Source organism: Mustela putorius, unplaced genomic scaffold (genome assembly GCF_011764305.1).
Source record: "Mustela putorius furo isolate JIRA1106 unplaced genomic scaffold, ASM1176430v1.1 tig00003899_pilon_pilon_pilon, whole genome shotgun sequence".
NCBI lineage: Eukaryota > Metazoa > Chordata > Mammalia > Carnivora > Mustelidae > Mustela > Mustela putorius.
In genome coordinates, this window is record NW_025422048.1 from 14,783,291 (window position 1) to 14,801,850 (window position 18,560).

General features: G+C 45.4%; 1 protein-coding gene across 6 annotated transcripts in view; it reads left to right on the forward strand.

Annotated features, from left to right (window-relative positions):
- The window catches only part of ARHGEF6 (Rac/Cdc42 guanine nucleotide exchange factor 6), a 100,075-nt gene that overhangs the window by 35,869 nt on the left and 45,646 nt on the right, over positions 1-18,560 (forward strand). For all 6 annotated transcript variants that reach the window (XM_004773651.2, XM_004773652.2, XM_004773653.2 and 3 more), the window contains one exon: positions 9,270-9,340. In XM_004773651.2, the coding sequence (XP_004773708.1) occupies positions 9,270-9,340 (71 nt within the window). The remainder of the gene's footprint in view (positions 1-9,269; positions 9,341-18,560) is intronic.

Below are 18,560 nucleotides of genomic sequence, written 5' to 3' on the forward strand. Positions count from 1 at the left end.
CCAAAATATTCACCCAAGGGCTCCTTTGAGTGGTTAGCTCTTCAGTGCATTTTTTCTTTCCTAGATGTCTTGTTTTCTTAATGCCTCAAAATTAATGACTGTATTAAATGACTGTAATTATAGGCTCATTGTAAATGAATTAAGACATTACAGAGATATATAATGTAGATAATATGAATCTTCTTTGCACCCTCCCCCAGATAACCACTGCTTGGAGTTTTTTTTTTTTTTAAGAATTTATTATTTGACAGAGAGAGACACAGCAAGAGAGGCAACACAAGCAGGGGAAGCAGGAGAGGGAGAAGCAGGCTTTCTGCTGAGCAGGGAGCCTGAGCCCGAGGCAGGGCTCCATCCCAGGATCCTGGGATCACGACCTGAGCCAAAGGCAGCTGCCTAACTACTGAGACACCCAGGCGCCCTTGTTTGTAGTTTTTTTTCCCCTAAAGCATTTAAGAGAAAGTTTAGTTTTCTGTATTGTGTGTTCATTTAAGGGTGGCAGGGGTCTGGGAGAGGGCATCTCCTTTAATGGAATAAATGTTTACTAACATTTATAATTACATGTGTATGTGTAGACTTTTTAGCACTTATTTATTTGCTTATTTATTTATTTGACAGACAGAGATTACAAGCAGGCAGAGAGGCAGGCAGAGAGAGAGAGAGGGGGAGGCAGACTCCCTGCTGAGCAGAGAGCCCAATGCGGGGCTCGATCCCAGGACCCTGGCATCATGACCTGAGCTGAAGGCAGAGGCTTTAACACACTGAGCCACCCAGGCTCCCCTTCTTAGCACTTTTTAAAGATTTTGTTTTTAAGTAATGTCTGCACCCAACATGGGGCTTGAACTCAAACCCCCGAGATCAAGAGTCACAGGCTCTACTGACTCAGCCTGCTGGGCGCCCCTTATCACTTTTCATTACTCGGAATCACGACGTTTCTCCTGAGCCCTGAAATATTTTTCCGCCTTGCTTGGAATTTCCTTGGTTTTGATGATCCTTGCAGCTGATACTTACCTCTTGCTAGAGCTTTCAGTAACTGTGAGTTGGTGCTCAGGGTCTCTAACTTTCCAGATTCACACTAGCTTTGTTCCTTGATTCCGTGTCTTCATCTGCAAAATTAAAAGCCACAGCACTTGCTGCCTTGCCTGGGAATCCCAAGCATTGTTGGGAGGACACGGGAAGTGGACAGACAGCATGCCTTCACCGTCATGTCCCTCACCGACATGCCTCGTAGCACAGTCTGGCTGTTGGTTCCAGGCTTTAGACCCTTCCCTTCAAGTTTCTCGTAGATTCTCTTCGGTTTGGAGCTCAGTTAAGGACTCTCACGACAAGCTCTGGCTGATCTGAGCACCTAGGTAACCCTCAGAAGCATCTTACCCACCCGTCAAGGATAGGTCTGGACAGCGGGGGCCAGCAAGCCTGCTAGTTAAATGAGACCTCACTTAAACTCAGTAACCAGAGTGATTCTTTCTAAACAGAACTTGGGTGATGGCTCCCCATCTGAAACAGAGTAGAAGCCAAGGTCATCTCACTGCTCTCCAAGGTCCTCCAGGATTCGGCTTGCTGGTGCCCCTCTGCCGTCCTCTCTGACCCTTCCCCCCCTCACTCTACTTCAGCCACACGGACACCTGCGTCCCTGGCTGCGCCTCTGCCTGGGACTCTCTCCCCAGATCTGCACGACGGGTTCCCACATCTCCTTTAGGTCTTTGCTTCCTTGTCTGCTTCACAGAAGGGCTTTCCCTGGTCATTCGAGGCAATGGAACCTTATCCCCACGGCCCCGCTCCCCTCCCCTGCTCTGCTTTTTGGTTTACTGTTTCTGCCTAATGTGGTATACATGTGCTGATTTATCTCATTCTCGGTCTATATCTTACCACTACAATGTACATACCATGAGGACAGAGATGTTCTGTTTTGTTTAGGCTCAGGAAATCTCCGTGAAATGAATGATTACGTGGGGCAGGCCATCACGTTGTGTTTGGCTTGGTCACTGAGGGTCAGATACTGGGTAGCCACGATGCTGTAATAGTCTGTCCTCATGGACCCTGCCTCCAAGGACCTGACAGTCTAGCGGTCAAGCTAAGTGTGGATGTAACCAACTGGAACAGGATGGCACAAGATAGGTAACACAGGCAAAGCTCTGAGTCTAGGTAAGGTGCTGTTAGAGCAGTAAAGAATTGACTCTGTTAACAATAACCTGGGGCGGGGGAGGGGGTAGCCCTTAAACTAGGTCTTGAAGGATGCTGAGAAGCTTCTGCAGTAGAAGGCTGGAGGGCGATTGTAAATTAAGGAATGGAAGTCAGAGGGCACGGGGTGGGTGGTGGGGTGACTGGGGTCGAGGGGATGGCAAGTCGAGAGAGTGGGGCCCTGGCCGGAGCCACATGAAGAACGGAGTCAGCGAAAAGCAGGGGATCGCATGTGGTTCCGGGGGCTGGATGGCGGAGAAGAGGTCGGGGTCCTCAATGAGGGTGTGGGGGAGCCAGCCCAGGCTCTCGCTGAGAGCGAGGCAGTCCAGGTAGTGGTATGGGCCACTTTCGCGATAGTGGAGTGGAAGAAGTGGGTGGCTGCAGTAGACACTGTTAAAATCCAATCGAGAAAACTTGCTGATGACTTGTTATGAGCGAAAGGGAAGAGGTGAGTATAACTCCAAGTCTAGGGGTCCAGCTTGAGGGTGAGCTCTTTAAGGGCATGTGGCGTTCCTTGCCACGACGGGCTGTTAGGCAGAGAAATGAGACATGAGTTTTGCTCTGCGTTCCTAGTCTAGTATGGGGCAGGCGAGACCTCCTCGAATGTAGTAGGATAAGCTCGGTGATAGCGTGAAGTGCAGGGCGCTGTGGAGAGCGGTGAGCTGAAGAGGGGAGCCTGACTCACAGGACGTGCCGGGCGATGGGGTCTTACTCATCTTTGTCAGGAGATGGTTGACTCGTGCTGAACTCCATTAATAGAGAGGAGAGGGTGAGGAGGGTGTGTGTGTGTGTGTGTATGTGTGTGTGTGTTTCTATTGGGTGGGTGGTCAGCACCGAAGTAGAGGTGTCAGAGAGTCGTAGTTTGGATGATTTCCAGCAGGTAGTTGTCCTTACGGATGAAGGGTCCGGGGGAGAGCGAAAGGCTAGAGTTGAAACCGACAAAAAGTGATGATGAGGTGGAAACTCCGGAGCAGATCGTCAGTGGACGGGGAGTGCGCTGTGCGTGGAGAGATCCGAAGAGGCTTCACGGAGGAGGCGGGCTTTGAGCTGAGCGCGCAAAGGCATGGAGGCTATGGGTAGGCGCAGATGAGGGGAGAGGACAAGCCAAGCCACAGTGATTGGTGGGGACAGGACAAAGGCCACACAAGTTCGATGCCGTGCTGTTTCGTGCTTGGTCTAGAAAATACCTGTCAATTTTTTATTTCTTTCCACGAAGCTCTTACTGATGTATAAGCTGAGGAAAGAAGGTTTGTCTTTAAGAAGTTTTTAAAAAACGATTCAGAGGTGAAATACATCTCTCCTAGAAATGAAACTGTCCATTTCGAGTTTTAAACCTGGCGGCCACACAACCTTGTGGGTCACTGATGAAGTTCAATCAGGCATGGAACTAAAGGACTCTCCTGATCTCTGTCTACTTAGGATTGGGTCAGACCTGTAACACTGAGGTCACTCCAATCTTCCGTAATTGTGACCAACTTATTCATGGTACCTTTGGGTACCTCCTGCTCCTTTAGGCGGACTTTGTCTATTCCTTTGTGTTCTCTTAAAAACAAAAGCAACCAACCCTAGCCCCGGGCAAACCCTGGCCCTGCAGATTGCCGGGCTGTGGGAGTTCTGTGCACAGTTTCCTTCCCTTGAGCCTTTCGCCTGACAAGAGCACTTTGTGCTCTGGTAACTGCCCTCGGGGAGTGGTATTTTAAGTTTTAGAATCTGCTGTAGCTTTTGTCTAGGAGATAATTATGGTCCAAGCCCTGGGGGCAGCTTCTTCCCTCTGTTCAGGTGGAGGCTGGTTTCAGAGGTCTCGTGGAGCCACCAATCTCCCACTGTAGAAACTTTAGAAATAGCATATTTGAGTATGTCGCTCACACACACGTGTAACTCCTTTCAACGTGAGCTTGAGGCTGAAAGATAGAGTAGGTTTTTGTGACTGTGAGGGTAAAAGCCTCTCACCAAGGATGATGGAACCTGGACAGTGGTGACATTATGAAGCTGTTGTTCCCAGTCCTGCTTGTGTACCTCTCAATTTCTTGTTACATGAGAAAAATAAACCCTAATGTGAACAAAAGTATTTTTTCCAAAAGATTTTGTTTCATGAAAAATACATGTATGAATAACTTAGTCATGATATAAACTACAGAAGCTTTCTTAAGGGCCTTTGCTCCTCTGTGTGGGTCAAATACATTATAAATAAGAAAATTAGCCACTGATACAATTATCAGTCCTTTACTTAAAAATCAGCGGTGACCTATAAAGTAACACGTTATTTATACCTTAGAGAAATTTCTGCCAATGCATCAGGAACATGGTGACTTTTCTCTCTTTTTCATTTTTGTTTTTGTTACTTAGGGAAGAGCTCAGGGTTCTGTTAACTTGGTGTTAAAATTTTCCTGGCAGAGTTTCCATGCCAAGGAAGTATTGGGGCAAGTATGATCAGAACAGATATTTTAGGCAAATTCTGTCTTCTGCCACTGGTTCAGCAAAAGGGTCATTAAATCCTTCTTCTAAAACTTCTTATTAGCAGGTAAATATAGATATCAAATGCGGAGATTAGGTAGCATTCTAATTAAATTTGTATTAAGGCAGATTAAGAAATGGCTCTTCCTACTGATTATAAACCAAAACTAGGATTGAGCTTTATATTTAGATTTCCTGTTGTAGTCCCCTGGGTATGTCCCATGGATGTTTTGTATCCAGAGAAACTAGTTGTCACTAGATGTCTTTTTGTCCAGTGTCCACCACAGACAGTAGGATTGGGCGCCCCAGCAAGGGAGGGGAAGGAACCCGAGGTTAGTTGGAAAGGAATCTTTACATCAGAATTAGGAGGGTTTCTTAGGGCTCTGTCTGTGTGATTTGCTGCTGTTCGAGTTCTCATATGCCGGATAACCCATTTGAATTCTTCTCTATGCTCAGTGATGTCAGTGATGGGATTGGATTGAGAGAGACCACCTTGCCTCTTTCCTGACCTTAGCGGTGCATGCTCGGCCTTCTGTCTTGCGCCATTCCTCTTAAACCCTAGCTGTGGGTTTGGGGTAAATGTTCTTTATTGATTTGAAGGCATTCCACTTCATTCCTGTTTTGGGGGACTTGGGTGGGAGGTGGGAGTTTTGTTCCCCTTGAATGAGTGTTGAGTTTTGTCAAGTGCTTTTTCCACATTGATTGATATTATTACCACGGGATGTTTCTTTTTAGAGTATTGATATTGTGGGTCACGTTGATTGATTTTTTGACTATATAGCCAACCTTGCATCCCTGGGATGAGTTCCGTGGTCTACAGTGCTTTAAAAATATTGCTGAATTTTATTTGCTAACATTTTGCTAAGGGTTTCTACATCTATATTCATGAGGGCCGTTGGTCTGCAGTTTTCTATTTTTTGACTCTCTGTCTGGCTTCAGGATCAGTGTGAGAGTGACTTCATAAAATGAGTTGGAAGGTTATCCTTCCTCTCATTTTCTCTAAGACATCGTGAAGAATTGGTATTGCCTCTTCCTGAAACATTTGGTAGCATTCTCCAGTGAAACCATACAGGCCTGGAGAGTTCTTTTTCATGAGTTTTAAATTTAGAAATTCAATTTCCCTAATAGTTATAAGGCTCCTCAAATGGTCCATTTCCTATTGGGTAAGTCATGATAGTTCTTGTTTTCTGAAGAGTTGGTCCATTTCACATCTAATTATCAAATGTCTATGTGTAGAGTTGCTCAGAGTATGGCTTTCTCATCTTTTTGATATCTCCGGGGGCTGTAGTGATCCTGTTTGATGTTGGTAATTCGTGTCTTCTCTCTCTTTTTTTTCCCCTCTGCCAGTCTTGCTAGACTAGGTTAGACAATTTACTGATCTTAACCAAAGCACCAGCTCTGTCTTTGCATCACGTTCGGCCACCCAGGAATCTCCAGACTGGCTACTTCCTTTCAATTCATGTCTCTCCATTCTACTTGACATAGTTAACATTTTGTTTCAACTGCCATCACCCATTCCCATGGCCCTTCCTTCCCTCTTCTGTTTCTTGGCAGGCTCTCCATTACTGTTTACCTTCCTTTTCAGCCTGGCTTTTGGAAGGTGACCATATCTTGCTGGTATCTCCAGAAGGTCTCATTTTTATCAAGACTGGCTTACATCATCGCACAAAGTTTCTGTGCATTCTAAGTAGAATGATTATCGCTGTACTAGAGAAAACTTGCTTGATAAAAACCCCAAAAGAACCCGGTAGCGGTCACTTTCGAGTATGTCTAAGAGTACAGCACCATGGCAGACTGGAAGTGCAGTGTCTGGTTCAAGTCCTGGCTCAGCCCCCGACAGTCTCAGATAGAGGCAAGGTGCCTCCGCGTTGCTCTGCTTTGCCCAGTTAGGCCCTGTGAAGCCACCAGGTAGATCTGAGATCTTGAAATAGCGTAAAGCTCCCAGAAACTGGCTATGCCCCACTTGTCATCACTTGGCAGTGACAGAATTGGCCCAGATTGCTTCCTTTTGGTCTTATTTTCACTCTACCCAGCATGGCCCAGCTGGACGATTCACTGTCACAGGAACAGTCCTTCCTTGAGCATTGCTGTTTCTACAGCTGTGCTTCTGGAATCTTCCCTGCCTGGAGAACTCTTCTACTATTTTCTCTCCCAGTTTGAATTCTCACCACCCTCCAGGACTAGATTAAGTGCCCCCATAAGGCGCCTGGGTGGCTCAGTCAGTTAAGCATCTGCCTTTGGCTCAGGTCATGATCCCAGGGTCCTGGAATCAATCCCTGCATCAGGCTCCCTACTCAGCGGGGAGTCTGCTTCTTACTTTCCCTTTCTCCCTCCCCCCACATGTGTTCTTTCTCTCACTTGCTCTGTCTCTCTCAGATAAATAAATAAAATCTTAAAAAAAAAAAAAGTGCCCCCTGTCTAGCAAAGTCTTCCCTGACCATCCCAGCTCAAACTGATGGTCGCTCTGAAGTCGCATAGGAATCACTGCCAGTGCCATCAACTGAAGCCTTCAGTAGCTTTCTGTCTGGACATCATATGGGTTAGGAGTGCAGGCTGTTCTTCAAGCACATACCTGGGCTTCAGTCTTGGCTCTGACATTCCAAGATATGTGCCCTTAGGCAACTGACTTCATCTCGCTGACCTCAGTGACCTCTTCTGCAAAATGAGAACCTCTCTGCCGGACAGGGCTGTTGTGAGAATCAAATAAAATGTCTTAAAATCTACTAAGTACCAAATAAATATAAAGGATTTAAAAAATATATTTTATTTATTTATTTGGCACAGAGAGACACAGAGAGAGAGGGAACACAAGCAGGGAGAGTGGGAGAGGGAGAAGCAGGCTTCCTGCTGAGCAGGGAGCCCGATGTGGGCCTTGATCCTAGGACCCTGGGACCATGACCTGAGCTGAAGGCAGACGCTTAACGACTGAGCCACCTAGGCCGCCAAGGATATTTTTTTAAAAATGAGTATTCAGTTAATTAACATAGAACATATCATTTGGTTTCAAGAGGTAGAGGTCATCTTCTATAATACCCAGTGTTCATTATATCACATAAAAGATTTTTTTAATATAATAATAATTAAAAGCCAAGGATAGATGAAAAAATATTCATGAAATAACATTGTGCTAGGCGAATTACAGAGGAGCACTTGGCTGGCTCATTTGGTAGAACGTGCAACTCTTAATCTTGGGATCTTGACTTTAAGACCCACCTTGGGAACAGAGATCGCATAAAAAAAAATAAAAAAAAAAAGGTTGTTAGGAGAATTACAAAACTGTAAGTAAAATAAGAAAGATCCCTGGGTGTGTGTCTGTTTATGTGTTCACAAATACATATATAAAAAGAGTAGGAGGCATATTTTATAATGTTACTCTAATGATGGTTAGCTCTGAGTGACGGACTAATATTGGTTTTTATTTTCTTTTCTAAAATTTGCATTTTTAGGGCGGGACTGTAATAGATTTGAAACTAGAAAGTATTTTTCAAAAAGGAAAATCAAGCATGATGATATCTTATCGTTTGGTTATTTATATATACTCTGCCATGCTTCAGGAAGAGTTTAAGGCGTCATATAATACAGGAAGATAGAAATGGAACACACAGCAAAGTGAGCAAAGGAGAAAATGAGAATAGGATAGGAATGATCACCATCTTGTATTTATCTTAAGTGTTTTTTTTAATGGAAGAATGTATTAGGATGTCTCTTAGTCATGAGTTTGAAAGGTAAGAGTAACTTTGTAAAAGAAAGCATTTTATCGCTGAGTGTCATGATATTAAAATGATAAATCAAAGAATCAAGAATTTCCTGCTATTTTTCAGTGTGTTAGAGATTCTGATTATTTTATTTTTGGCACAGTAGAGAGCCCCAACAAAGGATGGTTGCTATTCTCTATATTATATTATACTCATATAATAACTTACAAGTTGTAGGGGTGCCTGGGTGGCTCAGTGGGTTAAAGCCTCTGTCTTCGGTTCGGGTCATGGTCTCGGGGTTCTGGGATCGAGCCCCACATGGGGCTCTCTGCTTAGCAGGGAGCCTGCTTCCCCCTCTCCCTCTGCCTCTCTGCCTACTTGTGATCTCTCTCTCTCAAATAAATAAAAATCTTTAAAAAAAAAACTTACAAGTTGTAAATATGTAGATTTGGTTAGCATTGGCTTTGCTTATCTGTTTTGAGTAAGTTGAGTGGAGAGACAGACTCCAGTAAATAAACATGGCCAAGTGGAGAGAAAGTCTTGCCCTGGTCCTGCCACTCATTAACTAGGCTTTTTTTTTTAATATAAATTCCATTAGCTGTCGTTAGTATTTGATATAATCAATGATTCATCAGTTGCATATACCACTCAGTGTTCATCACACCATGTGCCCTCCCCAGTGTCCATCACCCATTACCCGCCTCCCCTCCAGCAGCCCTCAGTTTGTTTCCTGGAGTCAACTCAGGGATTGAGGGGGCCTGGACAAGGTCTAACTTGGACCATCTAGAGTTTAGTAAAGTTAGAGTTTTACTTGTCGAGGAACGTACATTTCCACTCATCCTTCCATTCGACACTGTTTATAGTAGGTTAGCTGACCGACATTATAAAAGTGTTCCTCTTAGCCTTCTATGTTATTAACATCTTTAAATGTCTTTTTTACAGAGAGACCTCTGTCCCCCAAGGCTGTCAAAGGATTTGAAACGACTCCACTTACCAAGAACTATTATACTGTGGTGAGTGTTCAGATCATAACCAAAGAGAAATTCTCTGTGGAGATTCTCTGTGGAGATTCTCTATGGAATCTTTTCACTGGCTGAGCCACTGAGGTGTTGAGGTGACATGGGAGACTGGGTAAGCTATTGCAAGGGTCTGATATCTGCTTATAGGCCTCAGACAGATGGCTAGAAGTTTTGCCTTCACTGGACGGTAAGATTCAAAGGTAGTGCAGAGATGGAGAGCAAGGTCCATTAAACAGTGCCAAAAGAGAACTTGGTTCACATGGAGGCGTTACGGAAAAGTCTGGAAGGTAGATGTAGCCTTACCAGATACTTAGAAGGTGAATTCCCAAGTTCCTCTAAGCAGTAAGCTATAAGTGATTACATACTGTGGTTTTATTTTAGAATCAATCAATGTGTTATGATGTCCTTGGAGATATTATCAACCTTGTGTTCGAGGACAGCCTGAAGGGAAGCCTGCCCTTTGGCACAGAGGGAGGAATGGAATGGCTCTGGCTTGAACACAGATATGTCAGAATCTATTAGCTATAAATAGGGCCTGTGCAGGGTTCAAAATAAGTTCCCATTTGGAAAAAAATCATGTTATTCTCCTTAATCTTCTCTCTGCTTTCCTTCATGTCTACTTTCCAGACTCGGCCCAGTCACTAATGAAAAGGTCGAGCCATCCTAACCGCTAAGTTTTCCTGTCTGGTAGCTTTGTCGTCGCCTGCCAGCTCAGCTGAAATAGTGTCACTTTTCACCCAATGTTGGATGTGCGTTGGGACGGCATCTTCCTTTCCTTTTGCGCGTGGATAGTTTTTAAACATCTCTGTACGTTGCTTTTCAAAAGACAGAATAGCGCTCTTTAGTGAGTTTGCTCCACAATGATGACATGAGCAGTAGTTGGTGTGAAAACCCAGGAAGGAGCTTGCTTCATGGGTGACATGGACAGTAATCGTAGGGGACAGTTTTATCACTATTTTTCTTCTTCCATTTCTTTTTTTTTTTTTTTTAAAGGGTCCTTTTTTTTTTAAAGATTTTATTTATTTATTTGACAGAGAGAAACCACAAGTAGATGGAGAGGCAGGCAGAGAGAGAGAGGGAGGGAAGCAGGCTCCCTGCCGAGCAGAGAGCCCGATGCGGGACTCGATCCCAGGACCCTGAGATCATGACCTGAGCCGAAGGCAGCGGCTTAACCCACTGAGCCACCCAGGCACCCTCTTCTTCCATTTCTGAGGTTAAAATATGTTACCCAGCAGAGCCGGGCTCCCTTCTTCCTTCCTCTGCGACCATTTCTTTTAGCTTCCAGGTGACCTCTGATTGTTTTTTTTAAAGATTTTATTTATTTATTTGAGAGAGAGAAAAAGAGAGAGAGAGAGTGTGTGAGCCAGAGGGGAGGGGCAGAGGGTGTGGGACAGGGAGAGAATCACAAGCAGACTCCCCATTGAGCACAGAGCCCAGTGGCGGGCTCTGTCCCATGACCCTGCGGTCATGACCTGAGCTGAAATCAAGAATCAGAAGCTTAACCACCTGAGCCACCCAGGCGCCCTGCCAGCCCCACCCCCCACCACCCCAGTGATTTAATTTTTAAAGAAAGGATGCTGTCAAATATGGTGGATGAAAATATTACCATAACAGCTCCCTGCTTTGGAGCTGTCTCTGCCTCTGCTGATTCTACCAATTTAGTATTTCAAGTTTTTTATTTAAATTCCAGTTAGTGAACATACAGTGTATTATTAGTTTCAGATGTAAAATTTAGTGAAATCATACGGTATCTGCCTTTCTCTATGTCACCTAACGTAATACTGTCTAGCGCCATCCATGTTGTGAATGACAAGATTCATTCTTTTTTGTGGCTGATTAATATTCCTCTTGTGTGTGTGCATGCACCTATGCGTGTGTGTGTCTCAAAAAGTTAAAAATAGAACTACCTTATGCCTTATGACCCAACAGCCACGCTACTAGGTATTTACCCAAAGAATATGGGAACACGAATTCAGCTTAACTGACTGAGCCACCCAGGTGCCCCTTACCTCTCTGATTCATATGGACCTTCTGCAAACCTTACGTACAAATTCTGGATGTCCTGCAGTCTGTATCTCTCGCCTCCTGTTGGAGTTCATGTGCATTGCTTCTAGGTCCTTGCTGCTATAGAAACAATTCTGAAGTGAGCATTGTAGACATAAGACTTTGGCAAACTATATCAAGATGTGTAGACTGGATTCCTAGAAGTTAAATTGTCCAAAGGCCTGAGGACCAGGAGAGCCAATAATGGTGTAAGTTCTAGTCCAAGGGTAGGAGAAGACTGATGTTTCAGCACAAAAAGTCAGGCGGAGAGAACGATTCTCCCCTTCTCTACCTTTCGGGTCTATTCCTGCGCTCAGCAGATTGGATGATGCCCAGCCGCACTGTTTTACTCCCTCTCCCAGTTGGAAGGCTCATCTTTTCTGCTTATAGGCCTCAGACAGATGGCTAGAAGTTTTGCCTTCACTGTACGGTAAGATTCAAAGGTAGTGCAAAGATGGAGAGCAAGATCCATTAAACAGTGCCAAAAGAGAACTTGGTTCACATGGAGGCGTTACGGGGAAATCTGGAAGGTAGATGTAGCCTTACCAGATACTTAGAAGGTGAATTCCCAAGTTCCTCTTAGCACTCATAGACACATCCAGAAATAATGTTTAAGTTGGATACCTTGTGATCCAGTGAAGTGACATGTAAAATTAACTATCACGGGGCACCTGGGTAGCTCCTGTGGTTAAGCATCTGCCTTTGGCTCAGGTTGTGACCTGTGACCTCTGGGTCCTGGGGTCAAGCCCCGTGTTGGATACCTGGTTCATCGAGGAGTCTGCTTCTCCCTCTGCCTCTTCCCCCTGCTCGTGCACTCACTCTCTCTCTCCCTCTCTCAAATGGATAAATTTAAAAATCTCAAAAAAAATAGGGCGCCTGGGTGGCTCAGTGGGTTAAGGCATTGCCTTCGGCTCAGGTCATGATCTCAGGGTCCTGGGATCGAGCCCTGCATCGGGCTCTCTGCTCAGCAGGGAGCCTGCTTCCCCCCCCCTCTCTCTCTGCCTGCCTCTCTGCCTACTTGTGATCTCTTTCTGTCAAATAAATAAATAATAAAAATCTTTTAAAAAAATCTCAAAAAAATAAAATTAAATTAACCATACATCCTATAAACTTGGGCAGGATAGAGACTTCTTGAATTGGCAAGTCTGTGGATGTTATCTCCCCCTTTTCAAGTTTTCACAGGATCATCTGCTGATTTCTGCCCCATTCAGTCCTTGATGCAGTCTGGTGGCACCTCAGTGTGTCCGACTGTGGCTGGGCCACTCCTGGCCTGCTGTTCTGAATTGGGTATTGAACTCATGCTGCCCCTGACCTTGGTTCCTTCCATGTGCTCAAGATACACTGCCATTTGTTGAACTTTTTGCACCATTGCAAAACAGTGTATCATTTTTCTATTCATTGTGTTTCTGATAATCTTATCATGCTCCTTGTCTTTCCTTGCCCATCATAACTAAGGTTATGTGCCAGGAAGTATTTAAAAATAAAGCAACGAGAGGGGCGCTTGGGTGGCTCAGTGGTTTAAAGTCTCTGCCTTCAGCTCATGTCATGATCTCAGGGTCCTGGGATCGAGCCCCACATCGGGCTCTCTGCTCAGCGGGGAGCCTGCTTTCCCCTCTCTCTCTGCCTGCCTCTCTGCCTACTTGTGATCTCTGTCTGTCAAATAAATAAATAAAATCTTTAAAAAAAAATAAAGCAATGAGAAAGGAAAATGGGAACAGTATGTGGGGAGGGATGCTCATTTTTTTAAAAGATTTTATTTATTTATTTGACAGAGATCACAAGTAGGCAGAGAAGCAGGCAGAGAGAGAGGAGGAAGCAGGCTCCCTGCTGAGCAGAGAGCGAGATGCAGGGCTCAATCCCAGGATCTCTGGATCATGACCCCAGCCAAAGGCAGAGGCTTCAACCCACTGAGCCACCCATGTGCCCCTTGAATATTATTATATCATTAGCTCGGTTTTGGTGATCACTTTGCCGTGTGCACCTGTTATCAACCTCCAATATATATACCTTTCATTCATCAGTTGTACCTCAGTAAAACTGAAAAAATAGAGACCAGAAAAAGGAGTCTAAGTGGCTTCACTATCAGGCTTAATTTTACACACAACCCCTAGGTCTTGGCCCCCACGGCCCCGCTGGGAAGGCAGGACAGTCATGATGGTGAAAACCACGTGGCAGAGAACAATGGAAATTGTCCTAAGATGGGTTTCTCAAAATGTGGTTGAGGGATCGTGCCTCCAAAGCCCCCCGGGAAGCTTGTGCAGCTGTCTGGGCCCCACACCTGACTTGCTATACCTCAGAATTTCTGGCCCCAGATCACGGGAAACCGCATTTTAAACACCTTCAGCCCCTTCCTCGCCCCTCCCACCGCCCCACTCCCCGCCAAGTGAGTCTGAAGCTCACTAGGCTGCCGTTTGGAGAACCAGTAAAGGGAAAGGGTTCAGTGGAAGATGGGAGTCCAGCGTGCCAAGACTTAGAGAAGCAGAAAGGAGCTGGAAGGGGGTTCAGGCAGGGTGGCGGGGGCACTGTCTGGGCACAGCCCCCCCCCTCCCCCGGGCAAGAAGTGTGCACGCCTGCAGTCCGCCAGCATTTTTTTTCTCCCTGACTTTCTCCCACTGCATTGTAACTTGTGGCAGATGCCTGAAGGGTGTGTCTTAAAGAACCTGCATCCGGTAGGAAAGATGGGAAGTGGGTGGCATGTTAGAGCGCAGAAAAATCCCACGAAACCTCCTGCAGTTTCTGCTCTCCCCACGCACCTGTTGCTTACTCCATTCTCTCTCTTACTCATCTGTCTGCCCACTTGTCCCCACCCTGAATTTTCTCTCCCTTTCTCTAGTGCTTACCCGCCTGCCCCCACCTTTTTAAGGCTTTATTTTATAGAGAAGTTTGGGGTTCACAGCAAAATCGAGCGGAAGGTACAGGGATTTCTCATGTACCGTCCCAGCCCCTGCCCCAGCCACACTCATGCAGTCTCGCCCTCTATTGGCATCTCCCACCAGAGGAGGGATCGGCGACAACTGAAGAATCGTTACCCTTTAATGTCCATAGTTCACATTAGGGTTCACTGGTGGTGTGGAGTGTGCCCCATATCCTGTGTACTTTTTCACCTACCCCCTTTCCTGCCTTACTCATCTGTACATAGTTGAGCCTTGAACAACTCCGGGCTTAGGGGCGCTGACCCCCTTTCGATGGTGCACCATCGAAAACCCATGTATAGCTTTTGACTCCCCAAGAACGTAATTGTTAGCCTGCTGTTCACCAGAAGCCTCGCTGAGAACACGAACAGCTGATGACCACCTATTTTGTATGTCACGTGTGTTATATGCAATGTTCTCACAGTACAGTAAGCTAGAGAAAAGGAAGGTTTTTTTTTTTAAGATTTTATTTATTTGTTTCACAGACAAAGACAGCGAGAGAGGGAACACAAGCAGGGAGAGTGGGAGAGGGAGAAGCAGGCTTCCCACCGAGCAGGGAGCCTGATGCAGGGCTCGATCCCAGGACCCTGGGATCATGACCTGAGCCAATGGTAGATGCTTAACAACTGAGCCACCCAGGCGCCCTTAGAGAAAAGGAAATGTTATTAAGAAAATCATAATAAGGGAGAAAAAATACCTTTAGAGTACTGTACTGTATTCATTGAAAAGAATTCGTTTCTAAGTGGACCTGTGCGCTTCCAGCCTGTGTGGCTCGAGGGTCAGCTGTTCATCGTCCGTCTGAAGGCTGGAGGTAGAGGTGGTGACAGGATTTGCTGAGTCTGCTGAGAGGGAGCTTGTGCTGCTTGCTTCCGGGAAGCCCAGGGCCTGGAGGTGTGAAACCAGCCACGGCATCCAGTGTGAGCAAGGAGGCGCTACTAGCATGTAAGATGGCGCCTTCTCCCTTCCCATAGGGCTTTGTCAACGTGACCTCGTTTTCACAGACATCGTAATTATCTGGGAATTCCTGTAATATGATGCCTCGGCTTCGATTTAAGGTTTCCTGAGGCCACTAGAGTCCTCCTGGATCATGGGACACGTCTCTGTTTCCAGCCTTTCTTTGTGGATTTTTGCCTCTTAAAAGAATTCCTTCACACTCAATGACTCTTTCCTTTTGGAAGAAGGAGTTATAAAATGAACTCACTCTCAAGCCTTTCCAGGAAGCATGGGAAATACATTTTACTGGAAAATCAATAGCCCGGGATAGAGGTACAAAAGGCCTCTACCTCTCACCATCTGTCTTACTCCGAATTTGGTCAGAGGTTCATGGAGCAAAAGGATACTCAGTTGTCCTCGGGAAGACAGAGTCGGAGGCAAAGGCAGTGTCTGGGTGTAGCCTATTTTAGTAAGTTCGAATGGATTTCATCTCAATCAAACCGTACTGCTCGGAAGCTGGTCGGCTTGCCAAACCCCTTGCCTTCTGACTCACCACTGAGGCCTTCTGTTTGGGAACACACAGCCTCCTCTGTCTGCTTCCCTTTTTATCCTTCTACAGGAGATGCCCTGTGGCCTGCAAAATAAAGAACCAGTGTCAGAAGTTCATCAGTTGGTCTTTTGAGATTGAGGAGAGCAATAAAGGCCTAAATGAATTTGGGAAAGAATCCCAAGCATCCACCCAGATGAGCATTTCTACTAATCAAATCATAGCAAGGGCAGTGCTGTTTAGTATGTTATCATTCAAAAATTTTTTTTTTGCGTTACTTAATGAAGGATTCATTGACCACCTTTGTCAGTTTAGCTCTAAAGATTTTATTTATTTATTTGACAGACAGAGATCACAAGTAGGCAGAGAGGCAGGCAGAGAGAGGAGGAAGCAGGCTCCCTGCTGAGCAGAGAGCCCGATGCGGGACTTGATCCCAGGACCCGGGGATCATGACCTGAGCCGAAGGCAGAGGCTTAACCCACTGAGCCACCCAGGCGCCCTTTAGGGATTACTTTTAAAGGAGCCCCGGATCACAGCATTTTAAAGGAAATGGACATGAGAATGCTGTTTCAGTGGTGAGAGGGAGGTCAGATTAAAGCAGTGTTGTTTGTTTTAAAAATCACATTGTATGATGTAAATAATGTCTGACTTTCCTAATTTAAAAACTCCCTTGAGGCAGTGAATGACTGGATCTAGTTTGATTTTTTTTTTATTTTGTTTTCCTTGTTTCCAGCAGACATTATCATTTGGGTAGGGTGACAGTTAGAGGCAACAGTGCTCAGAAGGAGGGTGAGTTTGTGGGATGGCTGGTTTCCAGACATAGTCTTTTCAGAAAAATGTGAACAAAGGGAGATGATTAGATGACTTCATTCCTTCCTGAACACAAGCAGGAAGGCAGGCCACCATCCTTTTCCCCCTCCTCAATATAGATCCTATAGGCAAATAATGCTGTTAATAAAGCAGTCTGCATATGTTTTAGCACCTTCTTAATAATAGAAGGCGATACTGCTGCATTCTGGTGCGGTTCTCCCAATTTCTTAGAATACAGACGAAGATCAGTGCTGAGCATGAATGTACACCTGCATGAGCGGAGGCATGGCAGTGAGCCGCGGCCCAGCTGGGCAGGGAGCCCTGTGATGGACAGATTCAAGGTTGGAAGGCTTCTCTCCTGGATGAGGACTTGGAGGCCAAGACAAAAACCTGAGGAGGGGCGCCTGGATGACTCAGTGGGTTAAAGCCTCTGCCTTCGGCTCAGGTCATGAACCCAGGGTCCTGGGATCGAGCCCCGCATCAGGCTCCCTGCTCAGTTGGGAGCCTGCTTCCCTTCCTGTCTCTCTGCCTACTTGTGATCTCTGTCAAATAAATAAATAAAATCTTTAAGAAAAAAACCTGAGGAATTTCTTTTTTTTTTTTTTAAAGATTTTATTTATTTGATAGAGATCACAAGTAGGCAGAGAGGCAAGCAGAGAGAGAGGAGGAAGCAGGTTTCCTGCCGAGCAGAGAGCCCGGATGTGGGGCTTGATCCCATGACCCTGAGATCATGACCTGAGCTGAAGGCAGAGGCTTAACCCACTGAGCCACCCAGGTGCCCCATGGAGTTTCTATTAATGGATGAGAAATATGTGCTTTGACTTTTTTTTTTTTTAAGATTTTATTTATTTTATTTGACAGACAGAGATCACAAGTAGGCAGAGAGGCAGGCAGAGAGAGAGAGAGAGAGTGGAGGAAGCAGGCTCCCCGCTGAGCATAGAGCCCGATGCGGGACTCGATCCCAGGACCCTGAGATCATGACCTGAGCCGAAGGCAGCGGCTCAACCCACTGAGCCACCCAGGCGCCCCTGTGCTTTGACTTTTTTAAAAATAGTTTTATTGACATATAATTCACATACCACATAACTCACCATTTTAAACTGTACAATTCACTGATTATTTGTAAGTTAACAGAGTTATGTGACAAACACCACAGTCTGGTTTTACAATATATTTTTAGAAGATTTTATTTATTTATTTGGCAGACAGAGGTCACAAGTAGGCAGGGAGGCAGGCAGAGAGGAGGAAGCAGGCTCCCTTCCAAGCAGAGAGCCCGATGCGGGGCTCAATCCCAGGACCCGGAGACTATGACCTAAGCCAAAGGCAGAGGCTTTAACCCACTGAGCCCCCCAGGAGCCCCCCACCCTTTTTAAAAAGATTTTATTTATCTATTTGACAGATGGCGATCACAAGTAGGCATTTAAAATATTTTGATCACCTGATCACCTCAGTAAGAAACCCTGTACCCAGAGCAGCAATGTTCACAATAGCCAACCTATGGAAAGAGCTCAGATGTCCATCAACAGATGGATGGACAAAGAAAAGGGGATATTATATGTATTATATATACATAATATTATATATATAATGTATAATATTCTATATATCCCATATATAGAATATATATCATACCTCCAATGGAATTCTACTCAGCCATCAAAAAGTATCGAAATCTTGCCATTTGCTGTGGCTGATGGAACTAGAGTGTATTACGCTAAGCAAAATAAGTCAGCAAGAGAAAGACAAATACCATATGATTTCACTCATATGTGGAACTTAAGAAACAAAACAGGTGAACATAGGGTAAGGGAAGGAAAAATAAAATAAGACAAAATTAGAGAGGGAGACAAACCATAAGAGACTCTTAACTCTAGGAAAAAATTAGGGTTGCTGGAAGGGAGGTGGGTTGGGGGATGGGGTAACTGGGCGATGGGTGTTAAGGAGGAAACTTGAGGGGCGCCTGGGTGGC